Source organism: Echiichthys vipera (genome assembly GCF_963691815.1).
Source record: "Echiichthys vipera genome assembly, chromosome: X".
Classification (NCBI taxonomy): Eukaryota; Metazoa; Chordata; class Actinopteri; order Perciformes; family Trachinidae; genus Echiichthys; species Echiichthys vipera.
In genome coordinates this window covers 20,405,197-20,426,497 of record NC_139825.1, presented here as the reverse complement: position 1 = coordinate 20,426,497, position 21,301 = coordinate 20,405,197, and the positions used below count along the sequence as shown (strand labels likewise).

Sequence of the window (21,301 nt, the reverse complement as noted above, 5' to 3'; positions counted from 1 at the left end):
ATACTTTTGTACTCTTACTTAAGTAACACTTTGAATGCAGGACTTGTAAGCTCTGAGTAATTCTTCCACCACTGCATGTAGGACTCTGCACTCTATTGGTCATACAGTATTTAGCCTATAATCAGTTCTCTATATTCAACCGTTACCTCTGACATTTCAACAACAAAAAAACTGTTCCGCCTGTCTGCATGCTTTAGTTTCTGCAGGATGTGTCACAGCTGCGTCCCACGCTGATACAACGGTTGTATTTCAGATGAGATGCAAAGTCACTTCCTACTGCAGTCTCCTTTACTCCTGAAGCCCTGTAATGATCCGCGCAAATTCAACCACACATACAGGCCAGCTGGTCACGAGTCAGAAGAAATTACCTCAAACTCGTCATCGCCAAGTAATCACTGAACAAAACCCAGGTTGGATGCTGGTTAGAGAGTTTTGCTAAAGACCGCACATCAGATACCTTCAGCCTGCGACAACAGGAAACGAGAGAAAAGAGCGCCGCTGTCAGAGCTGAAACCTGCGTCTATGAAGGTAAAGCTGCTTTTCTTCTCTTAACTTTATTCGCTATTTTTGCTTCAAATAGGAGTTTGGGGAAACTGACAGCAGGACATGTCTACTATTTCAGCTAACAACATAACCTGTAGGGAAAATCTGATTTCATAAGATGGAAAAAATACTTTTATAATGGAGACAAACTGTGAAACATAGCCTATTCTATATATGATGATGGGTGGATGGGCTTATTACAAATGGACATCAATACATATTAATTAACATAATGTTACATTAATATTCTGCCAGTTTGACTTTAAATGGATTTAGATGGCAGCCTACAGTGTTGTACTTGCACTTGAGTTATTTCCATTTTCTGCTACTTTATACCTATACTCCACTACATCTCAGAGGAAAATATTTTAGGTTTTACTCCACTACATTTATTTGATAACTTTAGTTATTTTGCAGATTCAGATTATTAATACAAAATACGATCAACTAATAAATTACGATGATTATTATGGAATAAGCTACCCAGTAAATAATTGAAATCAGCATACCTTTATCAGGTGCAACATTAATGTCATGTACACATTAATTCAGCACTGATTATAATCCAATGATATAATGTACATTATCATGAAATAAGTCATTCAGCATCAATAATACTTTTACTTCTGGTACTCTGAGTACATTTGGATACTTCCTTTTTAAATGCACTTGTGTTTTTACACTTCATTAGTACTTCTACCACCGCTGTCCTTTACTGTATGTGTCCTTACACTATTTTCTATGTAGGCTATATACTGTATATCTTCTTCTATGTGCACTGCATTTTAAAACACACTCCGATATTTTATGGCACTTTGGTTTTAATGCACCTATACTGCTATTTTATGTTTTTGCCCTAAATTAATTATATATTTTTTATCTATATTTTTAACTTAAACTTGATCGTACACAACTTGACGCAGCATAGTCATCTCTCTTGTATCTCTGTTATAGTTTGATCTATATTATGGTGAGACTGATATTTGGCTGATATTGGCTTTTAATGCATTTTCACACACAACTATTTGTATGAAAAGATGTTTACACTTTATTAGTCGCTTGTTTTAATTAATTTAAAAGTATGGATTAATTCCTCTACAATAGTGATGGAGACCCCGTTGTCCTCAGTGAGGCGGCGAGCCTGGGTCAACAGCTGCCGGCAGTGGCCCACTCTGGAGGAGCCGGACCCCGAAGGGCCGTACAACCTCCCCTCTGCCTCAATAGCAGACGACGATGATGTCTTTTCTGACGGTGAGTCCAAACTCAGGAGAGAGTGAGGGATCTGTCTTGTATCTACAGTTTACACAACAAATGAACTAAGCTCAAGGATGTATAGATTTTAGGGGAGGTAGGGGGAGATTTTGTGCCCAGTTTAATGTCAATTTAATTTCTGTCATTACAAATAAAATAGCAGAAATTGCCCTACTATTAAGTGATACATGTAAAAATGTGGTTGAGGATTTTCTTAGGAATAGCAAACGATACAATAACTTCAATGCAATCAGAAGTTCCTCTTTTTCATAAAATATGTCCAAGGTTATTATAGGCAAAATGAGACATCTGTTTTTATTTGTTTTCCTAAATTATGTATTATGCAATCCAGGGAATATCAAACTTGTGTTGGATTGTTTCGATTCGATTTGTCAATTTTTTATATTTTCATAAATCATGTTTTGTTGGGTATACTCTCTCTCTATGGTGTTGATTTATTTATTTTAGGGATTACTTTATTTTGCAATTTAACTCTTCATTTACAGTTTGCATGTTTAAGGAAGACAACTGTGAAACAGAGCAAACCATAAAAAAGAGTTGTTTATTTAATGAGGATTGTTTAGAAAGCTAAGTGTTGTATGTGCGATTTCCACAGGATGCTTCACAGGAAAGATTGAGAACTGGCTCCTGGGTTGTGGGTGAGTCAGCTCGCTTTACTACTTCTGTTTGTGTTTTTGTAAGATGATCTTTTTTAGCATAGGCTCTCAAGGACAAGGTGTCGGTTGTTGGAAACTAGTTTAACAAACAGTAAAGTAGAAAGTGGAAACTCTCTGAGGTCAGGTGTTCCAAGAAGACAGCGCGGTATGGTAGCCACAGTATTGTTTTCGCGACAGTAGCCTTAGATGGTGTATTTTTACAGTTCCATTTGGAAAATAAAGTGTATTTTTGTTCTTTAAACCACAATGTTAGAGTGCTCTGAACTGAGATCTGCCAGGGTTGAATGACACATCTGATACCTTTCTAGGCCAACAAAGCACACAGCCTAAGCCCTATGACTTTTCTCGAATTTCTCTGTGGTTTAGAGTAAGATTATTATATAACTAGACAATTCCTTATTGAAAAATGATTACATGAAGAAGGTCAGCCCACGTAGACATTATTAGTCAGCATCTAAATGGCTCTGAACACTGAAGAACACAGTAAAAACAGTGGATATGGTTTATGCATTCTGAGAACTGTATGTATTTTATTGTGTTTTATCGTGTTGTTTTGTACTGTAGTGCAAGTGTAGTGTATTGATAACATTAGGCCACTAATTTGTAATAACCAGGGACATCAGATGAAAATGAGCTAGCTATCTCTGGCAACATTAACACTAAGGTGGAAACTGAAATGTGCCCCCCCTCCGAAAGATCCCAGTCTGCTCTGATTGGTCAGCGTTTCTGGGTCTTCTGCATTTGCACCCGGAGAATGACTGTAACGGCACACAGCAGCACTTTTTACCTACAGTATAGACAGTATAGTTGTGACATTACAAGTGTACAGAAGTCATGACGGCATGTTTAAAGACACAGTTTCTGAATACACGCTGCGTGCATTTCTCTGTGGATTGAGTGTTTTTGATGCTTTTACAGTGCATCTGCTTTATAATTAAAAAAAAAGACATAGAAATCTCACATTTTACAGTATGGGACCGTTAATGTGCACTTGGTAAATAGATAAATTAAACTTGACCACGAAAATGACCTGATAGGCTGTAGGTGTTGACCTTAATGCTGCTCAGCATGTGAACATTTCTACATGAAGGAAGTTGACAAACGTCAGCAGCCTGTTGAGAGCTGATTAGGGAGTCGACCTGACCAATGTGCACCGTAGCTGGGCTGCTATCTCGGCTGTCTATGCAAACACAATGACTTATTAGATAGAAGAAGCATGCAAATGACAGTGTATGTGTGTATTTATGCAGCATTAAATATTGTGATATATCTTACAGGTCAGAGGCCTGCTTGGAGAAGAGCGGTCAGCTGAGTTTTGGTGAGTGTGTATTTACCAAATATATGATGCACTTGATATTTACTGTGGCTTGTGGTAAATGCAAATCAACTCAAACACACTTTTCTTTTGTCTTAAACCCTGCACGTACACACCAGCAGTAGTGAAAGAAGTAGCATTACCGTAACATAAAAATACCAAATTACAGTATAAGTCCTGCAGTGAAAATGTCACTTAAATAAAAGTATGTAATAACAGCAACGTGCACTAAAAGTTAAAATACTATAATTCAGAATTTTAGTGTTATACCAGTGGGCAATCAGGGGTCTGTGGACCCCCTGAGGTTATTGGGGGAGCTCTAGAGGGTCCTCAGAAAGCGGTCAGCCCAATGTGAGTAAGAGTCATAAGAGTGACTGTTCCCATCATGAGTTTCACTCCCTCCACGGTTCTCCTCAACTGTAGTCGACTACCAAAGAACTCTGCTCTTAATCATTTATATCAAAAAAAAATGTTCAAATTCAAATTCAATGATTTTATCTAGTGTATGTATGTATTGTAGTTTAACTTATAACCGTACATCGTATTTGATAAAATCATTGCGTATATTTCCCTCTGAAATATAGTGTAATTGAAGTATAAAGTGGCAAAAAGAAATGGAAATATTAGTACCTCACATCTGTACTTAAGTACAGTTCTTGAGGTAATATACAGTACTTTCCACTAATGGCGCATACAAGCAAAATTTCAAACCAGGAATTCGTCCTTGGATTCGTCCTTCAGTTGAACATTTCAGGAAAATGTGTATGGACAGTATAATGTGCAACTACATGTGTAATATTTTAAAGCACTGGCTGTGTCTTTTCTTCAGAGTCTGTGCTGAAAGCCAACAAATTTGACGATGAGCTGAGTCTTGGTGCTGATGGTAAACACACACACACACACACACACACACACACACACACACACACACACACACGCGCACACACACACACACACACACACACACACACACACACACACACACACACACACACACACACACACACACACACACACACACACACACACACACACACACACACACACACACACACACAAAGGAAACTAACAAAGCAGGAAATGTCCTTATAGGAAAATGAAGTGTGCATCATGAATGTTATTTATTCTTTGCTCCAGCTCCTGTTTGTTATAGTGGTGACAAAGACCATAGACTGTATAAAAAATGGACATAGCAAACCCGTCCGTTCTCTCAACTTGATCCAATCGTACTCGCCTACGGGAGGTGCCATCTTGTCAGACTTTGACTCCGCCTCATTTCCTCTTACCAAAAAAGGGCATTCATGTGACATTGGGGGGAGATTCAATTTCAATTCAATTTTATTTACATTGTCAATTGTCAATCTCAGGACAATTTACATAAGGAGTAGGTAATGACCACACTCCATGACTTATTTATGATTTACACAGACCCAACAATTCCCCCTTGAGTACACAGTGGCAACAAAAACCTTCCCTATAATGGGCAGGAACGTCAGACAGACCCAGCTCTGTGGAGGACGGACATCTGTCTTGACTAGTTGGGGAGGAAGAAAAGGAGAGAGAAAGAGAGAAAAGATAGACAGATGGACAGAGAGAGACAGACAAAGACAGACAGAAAGACAGTTCCAGAGATGCAACCACAAAAGTAACAGTATAAATATATCTTTAGTAATGTGAATATGACTTATATGTTATGGCAGTTAATAAAGTAGAATAGTAGAAACAAGGACAGCCAAGGTGACAGAATATGACAATGATAATAATAATTATGGTGGTAAATATGATCAATGATGAGTAGTGGTAATAACAGCTCTGATACCATGAGATATATAACTGATGTTATTTTCTTTCCTATTTAAGGCCTGTACCAGGCCGAAAATAGGTTTAATTATGCTGTGAAAACGGCCTGATTAACATGGGGGTCGATAAGATACTGCTCTATTGTGCAAACTACTCCTGCAGTTTTTGGCACTTCCGTATTGGATCAACCAGGAAGTCGCTATGGTGGGGGTTTGACAAAGACTCACTGACACATTTATAATAAGTCTGAGATGTATTACTGTACCTCTGCCAATGAGGATATTTTTTGAGAAGGGGAAGTGAAGAGTAGGAAGTTTCCTCTCAAAAATTAGCCCCAAAGCAATTTCAGTCAAAAGCAACTGGACTTGGTTATTTGTTTAGGAAGACATTTCACCTCTTATCCAAGAGGCTTCATCAGTTCATGTACGCATCTGACCAGGCTGGGACTGGTCCAACTAACGAGGAATGCAAAGATCTCTACATTGGAGAAACAAAACAACCACTGCATAAACGCATGGCCCAACACAGGAGAGCTAACTCCTCAGGCCTGGACTCTGCTGTCCACTTACATCTCATGGAGAAAGCCCACTCCTTTGATGACAACAATGTCCACATCCTGGAAAGATGGTTTGAAAGAGGAGTAAAAGAAGCCATCTATGCAAAAGTAGAGAAACCATCTCTAAACAGAGGAGGAGGTCTGAGACACAACTTATCTCCAATTTACAATGCTGCCCTTTCATCCCTTCCCAGGAGATTCAACAATCTAACCTCAAAGAACAATCAGAAAAAAAAAACCTTTAACAACTGTTCACAAATGGCCTCCTGTCACTCTAACGACGGTCGTTGGCCCACAGTGACATCATCGGCCCTGTGAAAGGTTAAATACCTGGATCTCCGCACCAGTTAGTTGGACCAGTCCCAGCCTGGTCAGATGCGTACATGAAGTGCTGAAGCCTCTTGGATGAGAGGGGAAACATCTTCCTAGTCAAATAACCAAGTCCAGTTGCTTTTGACTGAAATTGCTTTGGGGATAACGATGACCTGGACAAATGAGAACAATCAAAATTATCAAAAATTAATAATTAATTAAATATTCCTGTTTTTTTTTATGCAGTAATTACATAAGAATGCCTCTAACTATGCAATTAGTGCCTTTAAGTTAAATATATGTCCCCCTCAGTCCAAAGAAGAATTTTGGGTTAACTGGTGACTCTAAATTGCCCTTAGGTGTGAATGGTGAGTTGTTAGCTGTTTTTCACCTGACAAAAACATCCGCTAACATCTGGCTGTAGTCAATACTGAGTTTGACAGAGAGACTTAGTAAGTAATAGAAGAGAAAAGAGAAGTAACTCAACCACAGTAACTTTGTCACTAGCCTCCATGCTGCTTTCTTCGGTTCATTAACCCTGTTTTCTAGTGCGTTTGTGGCGTTGAAAGTGACACACAAGGTAAAAAAACAAAGGCATACTTTTACTACTGGCAATGAGAATGGAACCTGTCGCCTATTTTAGCGGGCTATCCTGCATTTTGATAGAAAATGGGCACAAGTGATTGATCACCCCACCACCCTGTCAAGAAAAATAAGGTACAGATTTTATGTGCTGTGATGTTAATTTAAACAGCAACCAGGTAACACACTCTACAAATTGTGTAACCTGCATTCAGATGCATATCAACATATTCTTATTTTATTTTGAAATTGTGTGTTTTTTGTTTCAGCTTCTTTGTTAAATGGTGGGGATATTAAGGCTGTAGCTGGGTGAGTAGCAAGTGTACTCTTAACGTTGCAGTAACAATGAAAAAACAAAGAGAAACAAGAAATGTTTTGCCACTAAATTAGTGAATATTAGTTAATATGTTGCTTTAATCATTATACCAACTGTATTCTTAACTCATTATCTTATTTTCCACACAAGAACACAATTCAGTTTAAAGTGCTTTAGTCATCTAGAGGCATATGAGTTACAGCCGAGTCCCTTCACTGATATTTTTAGGTCCTGGTTACACCCCTGCATACTAAGGCTGTTTCTATTTAAGGATAGATCTCAGGATAGAGACTTTTCTTAAGTTTAGACTAGAAGACATGTGACTTAAGTCAACTTAAAATATGGGACTTGGTTATTTTTTCTTCTTTTCCTCACTCTGTGATGACCATGAAGCCTCGCACAGCATCCTTCCTCCAAACAAGGTCCCAGCCTCACCAGGTCAGTGCCCGAATACTGCCTAAATTAAAGATGAACAGATCAGAACAGATCAAAAAGTAATTCAATTCAATTTCAATTATAGTGCCAAATCATAACAAAAGTTATCTCAGGACACTTTACAGAGTAGGTCTAGACCACACTGTATGACTTATTTATGATTTACTTGAGGAATTGACCTATTCTAACTATAGCTAGTTTGTTGTTTTATTTCTATGTTTAACATCCTCTATTGTCCTTATCTAAATTTGCTGTCTTTTTTTGTTTGTTGGCACTTGTTTTAATTTGCTTGTTTTTGTTTATTCTCTTGTTAATTTCTTGTAAAGAACTTTGAACAGCATACCCTCTATATAAAGTGCTATATAATGTTAAGAAAGTACATTAGTATTATTATTATTATTATTATTATTATTATTATTTGTATTATTATTCTTTTTAAACCATAGGTTTTTTGCATTATTAAGATTAACACTTTATATTAGTGTATGTTTCTTAGACAGCTAATATGTAGGTAACATGCATTATAACTGTTCACATGTCCTGATAGTACTCCTCGTCAGAAACTATGTCTGCCGTCACTGAACTTGGGCCAAAGCTTGGCCTCCAGCAGCCTCTCCTCCTCCACCTGTAAAACTACATCAAGGTGATGCTTCATCACTTTTAAAAGGTTTATTATTCTGTATAACTTATAAGCAGGCTGACCTTCCTGACAAGTTGCAGGTTTTTAAATAAATTTTCCTCCTTAACTTTTATATTTTTTATAGTTTGTTTATACCTGAATAATATTTATTTATTTATTCTACTTGATCATTTTCATCCTTTTACTTCTTTATTTATTGTTTTATATACCGGTCACATATTTCATTATTTTTGTAAAGCACTTTGTAACACTCTTAATAAGCATTAAACATGCTTAAATTGTATTTATAATCCCCCAAATCACAAATTTGACTTTACAAAATATGTTAAGGAAAAAAACATTTCCTTTCTCTCGCATGCACACTAGTATATCGGAGGTCCTGCAGCTGTGTTCGGAGGATGCAGAAGAGACACTGTACGAGCTGGGTTTCGGTTGCGATGAGCCGCAGGTCACTGTCCGCATCCCTCCTCGCTTCTTCACCTTCCCCTCTCTGTCTCAGGGCATCAACTTCCGCCTCTTCCTGGATTCACAGCTACAGCGCATACGAGACGAAGACCCCAGCCTCTCCCTTGCTAGTAAAACTATGACATTATTTTTGTCACTTGAATAGTACAATATTGTTTGGTGTGTGATAAGGTGAAATAAATCTGTAATGTAGATAATTAGATCCATATTACTTGTTTTAATTAGCATTTTATGCTTTCCGCAGGTCGTTTCAGACAAGTGCAAGTGCTCACAGCAATGGCCAACGCTTTCTACTCCCTCTACTCTCATGTGTCACGCACTCCTCTACAGAAACTGGCCACACCCGAGTTTACTTTCTCCACATCTCCTGTGGAAAGGATTGAACGCTTTAGAAGCAGCGTCCGCAGCGAGCCACGCTCACCGGTGGAGAGGCTGAAGGACACCGTCTCCAAGATGTGTCTCTACACCGGTTCTCCTCGCGGGTCAGACTCCACCTCTTCGCAGCCCTCACCCAGGAAAAGTTCTAGCCTCCCTGAAGTTGTGGATATAGTCCTGGAGAAAGTCAAAACTGGAGCGACCAAGAAACTGGATTTGGGGAAATACATTTGGAGTAATTCAGATGTGGTTATCACAGATGGTGATAAATCCTGTGAAAATGGGAAAAAGGAGCAAACACAGCAAACTGTGGCAGATACAGATATTCTTCAGAATGGAAATAAGATCTGTCATAAGACTATACAGGGCAGGCAACATAAAGATGATGTTGATACAGATGAAAACGGTGTCAAAGCAGCTGACCTTGACAGCAGGACTCACAGTGTAACAACATCTCTAGCATCATCTTTATCAGAAGAAACTGTGATAGAAACATGTCAGCCAGAGCTGGACTCAACTCAAAGTGAGACAAGGACTGCTGATCTGAAACCAGCTGCCAAGATTGCATACGATCTAATCTGCCCGCAGATAGTCGAGAGTGTACACCAGGCACCTTTCTGCTGTCAACACACACATAGTCCAAAAACAAACACTTTATCTGCTATCTCCTCTGAGACAGAAAGCATAGAAAGATCATGTCCTGGATCACATATACAACCTGGTATCTCTGAGCCTGGCGCCAGACGGATGGATGAATCCAGATCACTTCCTGCTCCGAGAGGTAGCCACACCCAGTGCTGCATCACTGTGACTGGCTCGGAGGGGGGCGAAGTCTTTTCCTATTCCTCGAACACACCACAATCCATTCATACTTCCCCTGTCAGACCTGTCCAGACATTTGAGGAGTCATTTAACGAGGAGAAAAGCCGGTTCCTGAATCCACAGACACATCAGGGCCTTGGACACAACTCCAATAACCTGCAACAGGTTAACTCCTTTGAGCTGGAGGAGGTACGGTAGTTATAATACTGTGTATATATGTCTTTTATAGTATAAATCGCAGTTTTTTAAATTGCATTTTTGTTATTCGTCAAAACTGGAGGTTAGATTTAGAATAACAGCAAACAATCAACATCTACATAGATCTGTAATACTGGACATGAATCAAGTATAAAAACTTGTTATTCTTGTTCATCCACATTATTATGACATTCATCAACTGTCCTCCAGGCTTTTGAAAATACCTCTCCTCCCTTCCCCTACCCTGGATTGGACATGGGTAACACAACCCCAAAACAACCAAACTGAAAAAGAGAAGAGTAATATATTTATATATATATATATGTGTATAAAGGAGGAAAACATACAAAAATAATAAGAAAAACATATAAATTAATTAAATGGATAGAAAAATAAACAAGTGAAATAAAGAAAACATTAGTTATAAATGTCAAAAAAACTGCCACAAGAAAACAATGTAGAGAGGACCAAATCTTGGTAACGGTATGCACATTTGTGTCACAGACGTCACAGTCTTTGAACTGCATCATTAAAAAGAAATCATTTTGATCAGGTTGATTTTTGCAGAAAAAAAATCTGGGTGAACCAACATAGCATTTGAATTAAATACTCATCCGCCAATGCAGGTTAGGGTTGTATATGATCATCATGATTCTAATTACAAATGTACTCTAATTAATTATTAAGAATGATTTTGATGCATGCTTGCAAAAGCATTCAAACTAAATAGAATGAAATCAGGAAAGGAAAGCGTGTTATTTATCACATGGTTTGTTTTAAGGTTAGGAATGAAAAATAAGCGACTGATATCACTGAATCACTGATAGTCTATCAGTTAATTGGTTTAAATAATATATAATAATATACTAGAAGTGTACATTATGATAAAGTACAATACATTTTATAATTTTTTATGGTATCTCTCATGGTAGATGCACAGTATATCATATATACATTTTATCTCTAGGTGCAAAGTGCTGGAGAAGAGGATTTTGGACAATCAGAAACTACAACATCAGCAACAACCTCCCCATTGTCAGAAAATCATCAGTATAAAGGTAAAATTATATTTTATTTGGCGGTCATCATTTTAAAATATCTGTTTCTAATACACTGATCGCAATCAGAATCAGCTTTGTTGGCCAGGTATATTCAAACAGACATACTGACAAAGCTGTATCAAACATAAACAATGACGATTGGCAGTTGCGGACCCCATTCACAACATAAGCAGAATGCTTTGGGCTCACTGTAGGTCCTGTGACGAGGTCAGACATGACGTGAGGAACCCAATGTAGTTTAGACAAATTTATATAGAAAAGCCTGTGTGTGAGCACATGTACACATGTGGCATTAGGAACAAACATAGCCTTTGTGTGTCTATTCAGGTCAGACTGCAGCTCCATTTGTGCAGTGGTACACAGTGCATGTAGTTGACTGTGTTTGTGTTGTTTAGGTGAGGTGGTCCGTGGAGACAGCATGCAGTCAGACAGCAGCGGCTACGCGGATGAAGAAGTCAGCCCCTCATCAAACACACATGGCAGATGACAGAAAACCCAGAACTTCAGTAGCGTTTTCTCGCCTGTGAACTTTTTCCGGCAATGAAGATTTGAGTTTCCAAGCAATGGGCCTCCAGTTAAACAGACACGAAAGATTCAGATGTTATGGTACTGTAAGATACTTGCTCACGTCAAACTTTCAGTCTGAAGAAGCTTTTTTCCAAGTAAGAACAATTCCAGACATGCCGCAAATCATTAAGTTTCTGCCCAGTGCTTATACTGAATATTTACTTGCAAATAAGTTATCATTCCGTTAAACTCAGTGTGTGGACCATATTTTATTTAAATGGTAATTCATTAGGGGATTGGGGCATTTTCCAAGTTATTACAACAGTTGGCAGTAAAATGTACAAAAATGTTTTATTGGAAACAAAGTCAATTTCATATGAAGCTCATATTTGAATTCATTTCTTTTAAACTTGGCAAGATTTTCTACTGCCATAACAAATAAGTATCTCAAATGTATTGTCAGCATTGACGTTTCAGCACCTAAAACTCACAAAAAAAAACCCAGTATAAGTTCCTTATTTGAGTTATAAGAAAAACAAGATGCAGATCTGCCTTTTCAGAGAATGAGGTTAACATCAAACACACCAGTGGGAGATGTACAGAAACTTGGTCAGCCTGTATTGTGCAAAGGACATCATGTTTTCAAGTCGTGCAAACAGTTGACTATTTTAAATACTTGTTCCAGCTGAGTGCGAGGCAGAATATCAACTGATATGCAAACACAGTAAGGTGGGTGGTCATGAATCCCACCAAGACGACGCAAGTAGTTGGGAGAAAATAATCTTAAAAATCACCATCATCGATTTTCAAATGCCATTACAGTTATCATAGTCACATTGACAACAGGGAGATAAAAAACTCACAAGGGTTTAAATAATAAATGAAACAATACCAAGCACAAGGAGCACAAAAAACATCTTGTTCGTGTGTCTGGTCTATGATGAAAGTGAAAACTAACAAGAAGAATGCTCTATCAGAAGACTCACAGTACTTTTTCCTCCGTCACCCTAATCACCACCTTGTCTTTGTCTTATACTGAAATTAATTGACTCCTCCTGCAAAGACAGTGTGCTAAAAGAAGAGTCCAACATGAGCTCAACTCTTGTAAGGAAATCTGTTGCACACATTAGAAGGACAATCAATTCATCAATCAAACATCTGTAGTGATCTAAGTCTACTGATCCTCCCCACCGTTTCTACTTTAGCCAAACAGTTAGATGATTAGAAAGGTTTAATTTACAAAATCTTAAACCCTGATGAGTTCACAATGTTAAACAACAATATTATGATTTTTCAAAATTCAAATCTTTAAGGCCCAACATTAACAGCACCACAGTGACAAATAGAGTTTTGTGGGTTCAAATTAATACACAATAAAAGCCACATTTTGTTATCTGAAAAAAGGGCAGTCTTTGAAATAATTATCCTCTGATATCTTTTCAGCAGAGTCCTTTTCTCTCCATGTTTCGGTACATGGCTGGACATTTCTTCTTCCGTTCATCCATCGATGATCTGGGATTATACGATGCACCAGTAATTGGTGGTTCTGTAGCCTAATTTCTACATATCCCTTTGACTATTTGCACTTTTTGGTGCATCAGAATGTCACTGTAGTTATTTGGGAACTCACTGCAATAACATCCTTTATGGTTTCAGGTAAAGAAACTTTGGATTTTTAGGGAAATACAGTGCAGCATATGGATGCAGAGCAAATGAAAACTGAAAAATACTAAAATAATTTGTGATAAATATACAAAATGCCAGGGAGAGGGCTATACGCGTTTTGGGCAACTAAATCTTCATTGGCAATGATCCATGTGAGCAAAACAAAAAAAAGGCTCGAGGGGACAGAAAAAGTCTCTATTTCCAAATTTGAGGTAATTCACGTTATTTGAACTCCGTCGTCCGAAGAGGACATATTTCCCCATGTGGTGGCGAGTTCGAGTTCTAGGAGGAAGATGACATCATTTCCCCCCAGCCATGATTTTGAGGTACTGCAGTGCATTGTGGGCTGCATTGGCTCGAGCGGCATCTATACTCGGAGCAAAGCCATGGCACACTGTGATTGGCTGGGTGGACAGCTCCACGAGACACTGGCACAGGCCGCTCAGACTTCGCTCCTCTGAAACAAGAAAGAACAAGAATGTTACTTCTCTTTTATTAACATTAATTTTGTTTTGTTTGCTTCGAAAGCAGAATTCAGTAGGATTTTGACTATAAAAACAGGTATTTTTGTCATCATTGCTACTTTGGAGGTTAAAGGACAGCCATTGTTGATATAGATTATGTGTCTCATGCTCCACAGTATATTTCAGGGGCATTGCACTTAAATATTATCTCCATTATAAATCTCATTAGGGATTTAATAGTTATGACCCTTTTTCATACTCTCACTTACCGTAAATGTGTCACTGACTACATTCACCGAACAAACCAGTTTACAGTTACCGGCCTTATTGCTTTAATGTTTGAACATCTATTCATGTTTGAGCAATTAAGTATTTGGCTGCAACTGCTGATTATTATTACATATAAATTATAAATGATATGCTCTGTGGAAGATAAGGTAATATAATGACAGTTATACATCACAAGTTTAACGCAAGATTAACAAATGAATATCAATAATATCAGATTAAAGTTTTAATCATTCTGTTAAGTGCTGTCCACATATAAGATTGTTCACCAGCTCAACACCGTGAGAACATGAGGCTGCAGGCCACTTCCTCTATATCTGACGACAGTGATAATAACCACACAGAAGCAAGCCAATGCTATGCTGTGGAAGTGTTGGTTTGTGCAGATGATGTAAACCAGATAAGAAAGCAGTAAAAGGCTTTCACGCCAACCAGAAATATGCACCCTAATAAGGTCTATCAAATGTAAAGTGTAAACTCAACTAATTCCTTATATTTACTTGCTCGGACCATGTCCCTTTTTGTCATTGAATTTTCAAATCACAAACTCGATTTCTGTTTTAAAATACTAAAATCCAAAATTGAATTACAAGGCATTTTATTTGATTTTCGTTTTCTAGTTATGATAACAAAAACTAAAATCACTAGATGAGAAAAACGTTTTTTTTGGTCATTTTCTCTGGCCGGAGGTTTCCATTTCCACAGTAAAGCAGCTGTGAGGACGGTGCTGTGTCGGAGAGGGATTTATGCTTTTTATTTGATACTTTAACTTGTGACAACACATCGTTAAAGTCCTGAGGTTTGACTGTTGGGAGTTGTGACTGGTTTTGTTCAAAAGTGCTGAATTCTGTGGTAAACATTCAGGTAAAGTCAGTGAAAGAGTACCGTTAAATAAATTAGATAAAATATAGAACGACAACCCATAATACTTTATTGATATACTGAGAGCTGTAATTAACGTTAGATATAAGGCCACAGAAGCTGTATTGTCGCCTTGGCTCATATATATAGCTTAGCTAGTCTGAAACCAGCATTTCTGAACAAAACCTACTACAAACACTAATAGTTAGACCTGTTAGAAGAACTGTAACCGATGTGTTGTGATGAGTTATTTTGTCAAAGTTGGACGGCCATTTCCACTAATCTACAGTAAACACAAAAATAAATTGGGCCGTTAAAACAATATATGGTTTCAAAAGTAAGAAGTTAGACTTAAGTTTAACACCATTAAATAAATGTGAACCATTACACAAGCATTCATATTTGTAGATTAAACAGAAGGTTTGATAGAATTTAAAAACTGTCCGACTGGTGACAATCTGTTAGATAGTGCTGTTTTAAGAAACTCAAGCAATCTAACGTCAATAAATTAATTGAACATAACCATAAAGACACACCACCATAATAGAAAATGTAATGCTTAGGTGACATTTACCCACACAGGTAAAATAATATCAGGACGTGGTGGCTAACTTTGACAAAATAACTCATCACAACACACCGGTTACAGTTCTTCTTACAGGTCTAACTATTAGTGTTTGTAGTAGGTTTCGTTCAGAAATGCTGGATTTCATGGCTTATTGTTGTTTGGAAGATTATAGCTGAGATAAAATAGGCTAAGGCAACAATACAGCTTCTGTGACCTTATATCTAACGTTAATTACAGCTCTTAGTATATCAATAAAGTATTATGGGTTGTCGTTCTGTATTTTATCCATATAATATTAATAAAATAATAATAATAATAAAAATGGTAGTCTGTCACTGACGTTACCTGGATGTTTACTGTAGCTATGGCAACAACAACAGGCTAGCATTTCAACAACAATAAGCCATAAAGACAGAACTCAGCACCTTTGAACAAAACCAGTCACAACTCCCAACAGTCAAACCTCAGGACCTTAACGATGTGTTGTCACAAGTTAAAATAGCAAATAAGAAGCAGAAATCCTTCTCCGACACAGCACGTCCTCTCAGCTGCTTTACTGTGGAAATGGGACTTCCGGTCAGAGAATAGGAAAAAAAAACAGTTGGGTTTTTTTTGTGTTTGTCTTCTAGTGATTTTAGTTTTTGTTATCATAACTACATAACAAAAATCAAATCAAACACCTTGTAAATCAATTTTGATTCGAGTATTTTAAAACGAAAATCAAATAACCACTAATTTTTTGTTTTTTAATATCTGTTTGTGAACTGGAATAGTAATATTGCCCTACCTCTTTCTGTGTGCTCCTAATGTCATCTGCTAGATCCACTGCACCTGACAACCAATGAGAGCCGAGGTGTCTCTGATATTGTGTCAAGAACTGCTCTAAACTCTGATCAAAATGGAAACTAAGAAGCGTTGATGAAATATGAATCAAGATTCTGTTACTGTATTGCATCTTGTATTCAGAAACATATATTTTAGCATACCATTTAGCTGCACAGAAACACATTTCAGTATGAACTACGCTTCCACTATATTCCACTACCATTATTATTCTAAAGCTACTGTTTGTGACCTCACCTAGATCCAGGTAACTGACGTCAAAGCGCTGCTCTAGAGACAGGTCACACAGCAAAGAGCAGAAGTTGGAGTCAGTGGGCATACCCAGAGGGTGGCTGCGGAGCTGGAGGATCTTCTCACCAGCAGAGTTACGCAGAGAATCCCATGTGCAGCTGAAGACTTTACTTTTGCCTGTCTCAGCTCTACTCCCTATGTGCTGTGTGCAGGGGAGATGATGTTCAAAGCAGATAATACACAAAATCAAGATTTATGAGTAACAAAAGGGGCGATGGGATGCATAGCTTATGTTATTCAGTTTATTTGAAGGACAAACAACTGGAAATGGCAGACATTCTTAAGCACTGTTTAATGCAAATAATAATATTTGCATGTTATACATCCTTCCCTTTTATGTGCCAGGTAGTTCAACATGCAGAACTTGCATATACTTTGTCAAGTGGTGCACAGAGAAAGTTTTTTTCTGTTTGCTGCTTACCATGTTGAATGTGTCTTCTTCCGTGTCAGCATCGTTGCTGGTCCTCAGGTCAACTGGGACATCGTGAATACGGGATAACATCTTAGCTGCTGCGTTTCTCTTGGCGAGCTTCTTAGAGGTTCCACTTCCTTGAGAAGAACAGGAGATTGAGTAATGTTGCACAAGGAATGGCTACTGACTGATGATGCTGTGATGCTGCATCATCAGTCAGGCAAGGCATCTATATTTATAAAGCGCATTTCATACCAAGGCAACTCAATGTGCTTTACATAACGACAAAACATTTTTTAAAAACAGCATAAAAACAAGAAACACAGTTAAAAGCAGGAGCAAAGAAGAATGAAAAAAGAAAATAAATAATGCCATTAGCTCAACTATAAGAAACATGAAAAGAGACGTGTTTTTAACCTGGATTTAAAAGTGCTCACGGTTGGGGCTGATTTCAGATCTGCTGGTAGTTTGTTCCAGTTGTGTGCAGCATCACAGCTAAATGCTGCTTCACCATAGTCTGAACTCTGTGCTCCACTATCTGACCTGAGTCTGTAGATCTCAGCTCTACTGGGTTTATACTCTACTAACATGTCATTCATGTATTCTGGACCAAAACCATTCAGAGATTTGTAAACCAGTAGCAGAACTTTAAATCTATTTTGTAGCTGACTGGGAACCAATGTACGGTCTTAAGAACTGGGCTGATGTGATCTGATCTCTCCGTTCTGGTTAAAACTTGAGCTGCAGCTGTTTGATACTTTTGGGGGGAGTCCTGTCAGAAGACAGTTATGTTATGTCCACTTTAAGGACAGTGTTAACAAAAATCTAAATATTGCAAAAACTGGATTTGATCTATGAGACAAAACCTGTAAACACAAAAAGGAACAATCTCCAAAAACAAAACATTATGGATTTTTACCGATTTCAACAAATCTCTCGACTCTGCAGGTCATGGTGAACTCCTTGCGGTGTGCTGGGCCAGACTCCTGGGTGACTGTGTACTCTGGCAAACGCCATCCTTTCTGTACCACCAATTCCTGGCAGAGACGTACACATTCTAATAAAAACTACATGCATGCAACAATAAAGTATGCGGATATTGTTCAAAACACAAAACTGGGGAGGGCTGATCAAACAATGACAACATGTATGAGTAGACTAGACTAGTCAAACAGCAAAACAAAACCTTAAACTACAGCAGTAATATGTGTGTGTTCACCTGCAGAGCTCCTACGGGGTTACATTCAGACTGCTGAGAACTGCCTGAGGTCTTCATCTCTGTCTGGGAGCTGTACAGAAGATGAGATAACACCAAAACAGAAGAGGAAGTAATGAAATCAAATAAGACCTCTATCTCACACTTGGTCCATGTTCAGATGTGCATAGAATACCGAGATGTTATAACATTGTTTCCCAAATGTGGCTGTAGTTTTAATCCACTGTATAAAAGAAACTGACCTGTCTGTATCAGTAGACACATCAACTCCAATAAACCCTTCCACTCCAACACCAACTCCGGCGGGACCTCCAAGACCTCCCTTGAGCATCTTCAGAGCAGCCTCGGCTGCTTTGTGCTTGGCTGCCTTCTTGCTGGGCCCCTGGCCGGTGCAGCTGATCTCTCCGACAGAGACGCGGAATGTGAAGTTGGGCTGGTGGGCCTGTCCCTCAGCCTTCAGCAGGTCATACACTGGGGTCTTGCCTATCCGCGTTCCATACTCCTGCAGCAGACTGATGGGCGTCTTTCCGGGATTCACAGCCAGCATTTGCTCAATACTAGATAGAAGAAAGACTCAGCATGAGAAGGGCTAATTGTATCCTTCAAACCCTTCAATAAAACAACTTAAAATGATTGTTTAAGTCAGAAATGTGCTGACACTAGGGCTAACAAAGTACATATTAATTTACCCGAATTGCAAAAGTTTATATAAAGTTATCAAAGCCACTATAAAGTTTATAAAATATAAAGTTTTTCCTTTTTAAAATGCTTTAGCGGTGCAGTCTACCCAGAAACAACGTCCAGCTTACTTAAATCTATAAAATTCACTGTGAAAGCAACGACAAACCTCCTTTATATTGTGACAACGGAAATCTCAGCAGTTCAACTCTAAAACTGAAGCAAATAAAATCCAACACAAGTCATGGGGACTGGTTTTAGATCACACTATTTATAGTTTACAATCATGATTATTTCATGTATACAAAAAAATTGAGTATATCATAAATAAGGGGACAAAAATAACTATCCAATTAGAAGAAAATGGTCATGGAAACAATTTAAAATGCATGCCATCAGATGCAAGTATGTGCAGGCAGACCTGCATGGTGGCACATGCACTCCACTGTCAGTTTATTAGGTATGTGTAGCTAAATCTCTACTCTCAACAGTCATGTTATAACTTTATGAAGGTTATAATGCTATTTTTTTGAGAGGTTGATTAAACTATGTGGTCATTTAGAGGCTGCAGTTTGTGGTGCTGCTGAATTGTATTGTGTTAGGACTGACAAGTGTTTCTATTACTTTTATCAATGAAGAAAGAAAAACGTATCTACTTTACTTCTCTAATTCAGGTACTTAGTTGATTACATTACAAAACAAACCACATACAAAGCATGAAATAAACTTCTTTCTCAAGATATCCAGAATCTGTTTAAAATTAAGGATTCCAGTTATAACATGAGAAGACTATTATTTGAGAAACCAAAGACTCAAACTAATAAAAAAAAAAAAAAACAGCGTCTTTCTGTTAGAGGGGTTAACATCTGGAATAATTGTCCTCAATATATTAAATTATGCTACACTCTAGTCGGCTATATAAGAAGGTCATAATTTCTTATTACAGTATGGAAAATTGTGATCAGAAATTTAAGTGTACTGATTAGTTTCAAATGTCTGTGATCTGATCCCTTTGTAACTTGTATTAATGTTTAAGGCAAAAGGGTAGGGTATAAGCTTTGGCTTCAACCTACATCCTTTCAGTAATGCAAGCTTGATATACACCGAAATAAATACAATCATAAACTATAACAAATTAAACAGCTTACTGCTTAAAGGCTGTGCTTTTTTCTCTTAAGGGGGTTGTGTTGTGAGTGTCAAATGCCATATCAATTAAATGCATTATTGGTGCTGTAACTCACATATTTGCCACCTTGTTTTGAAGCTAGCCGAGTTGAGTTTATATTAGTGAAATGTTGTAGCCAGAATTAAAACGAGAAGCTTTGTTGTGCCCCCCAGCTAGGCCACTGTGCTAAGTTAGCTTAGCTTCCACACCTGGAGCACCCGGAGTTTCTCTTCCAGCTGTCCGATGCTGTCTCGTCGTTCATTCCCTATTTCACGCAGACAGAGCCGGTCGGTATCGGATGGTTAATCCCCCCCCAACCAGAACCAGAGCAGACACCTGCTTTCATTAGACGGTGTTCTTCCCGGACAAATGATGAGGTAACAACATACATGTGAAGAGCAGACTGACGAAGACCCCCTCCACTCTCCACCCCGAGTAAATGGGGCGGGGCTCTGTCGGGAGCACAGAGATGACGTATGTCGGAGTCCTGCGAAACTCGAATTCTCATTGGTCCGTGGACGACTCGGGTTAGTTCTTTTAGGACACCGTAAAATACCGCGGTTGGTTGAAAGTCCCCATGTGGTATGGAGGACTAAACATGACTAAAGCAAAGAGGTTACAATAACGATCTCAATTAATACATGCATGAATAAATGTATAAATATAGACAGGAATAAAAAATTAAAAAAAAGTGCTGAAACAAATAAATAAATAAATAAATAAATAAGTGCATGAACAAATTAATAAATAAATACATGCATGAATTATTGATATATACAGGAAAAAAATAAGCACAGAAACAAATGAATAAATACATATATAAATGCATGAATACATTTATAAATATAAACAGGAATAAATAAATATGTGCAGAAACAAATAAATACATAAATGCATGAATAAATGTATGAATATATACAGGAATAAACAAATAAGTACAGAAACAAATAAATAAATAAATGCATGAATAAATGTATAAATATATACAGGAATTA

At 37.9% G+C, this 21,301-nt stretch overlaps 2 protein-coding genes across 3 annotated transcripts; one reads left to right on the top strand and one right to left on the bottom strand.

The window, feature by feature from the left end:
• Positions 1-448: 448 nt before the first annotated feature.
• On the top strand, positions 449-12,193 carry tespa1 (thymocyte expressed, positive selection associated 1). Its single transcript, XM_083939544.1, has 12 exons — positions 449-528; positions 1,648-1,794; positions 2,411-2,453; positions 3,749-3,789; positions 4,616-4,669; positions 7,306-7,345; positions 7,746-7,790; positions 8,335-8,430; positions 8,794-9,002; positions 9,137-10,278; positions 11,255-11,345; positions 11,744-12,193. Exons 2-12 carry the CDS (start codon positions 1,650-1,652, stop codon positions 11,833-11,835), a joined length of 1,998 nt encoding a protein of 665 aa, XP_083795670.1. The 5' UTR covers positions 449-528; positions 1,648-1,649; the 3' UTR covers positions 11,836-12,193.
• A 164-nt stretch (positions 12,194-12,357) lies between these two features.
• Positions 12,358-20,618, bottom strand: tarbp2 (TAR (HIV) RNA binding protein 2). Of its 2 annotated transcripts, none has more exons than XM_083939851.1 (7): positions 20,516-20,618; positions 18,706-19,020; positions 18,467-18,536; positions 18,167-18,284; positions 17,257-17,384; positions 16,782-16,977; positions 12,358-13,977 (listed from the first exon to the last, which is right to left on the bottom strand). In XM_083939851.1, the coding sequence occupies exons 1-7, from the start codon at positions 20,566-20,568 to the stop codon at positions 13,820-13,822; spliced, it is 1,038 nt and encodes a 345-aa protein (XP_083795977.1). In that variant the 5' UTR covers positions 20,569-20,618; the 3' UTR covers positions 12,358-13,819. The 2 variants fall into 2 exon arrangements, with proteins under 2 accessions (XP_083795977.1, XP_083795978.1); XM_083939852.1 differs by having other exon boundaries at positions 20,383-20,553.
• Between the last annotated feature and the right edge of the window lie 683 nt (positions 20,619-21,301).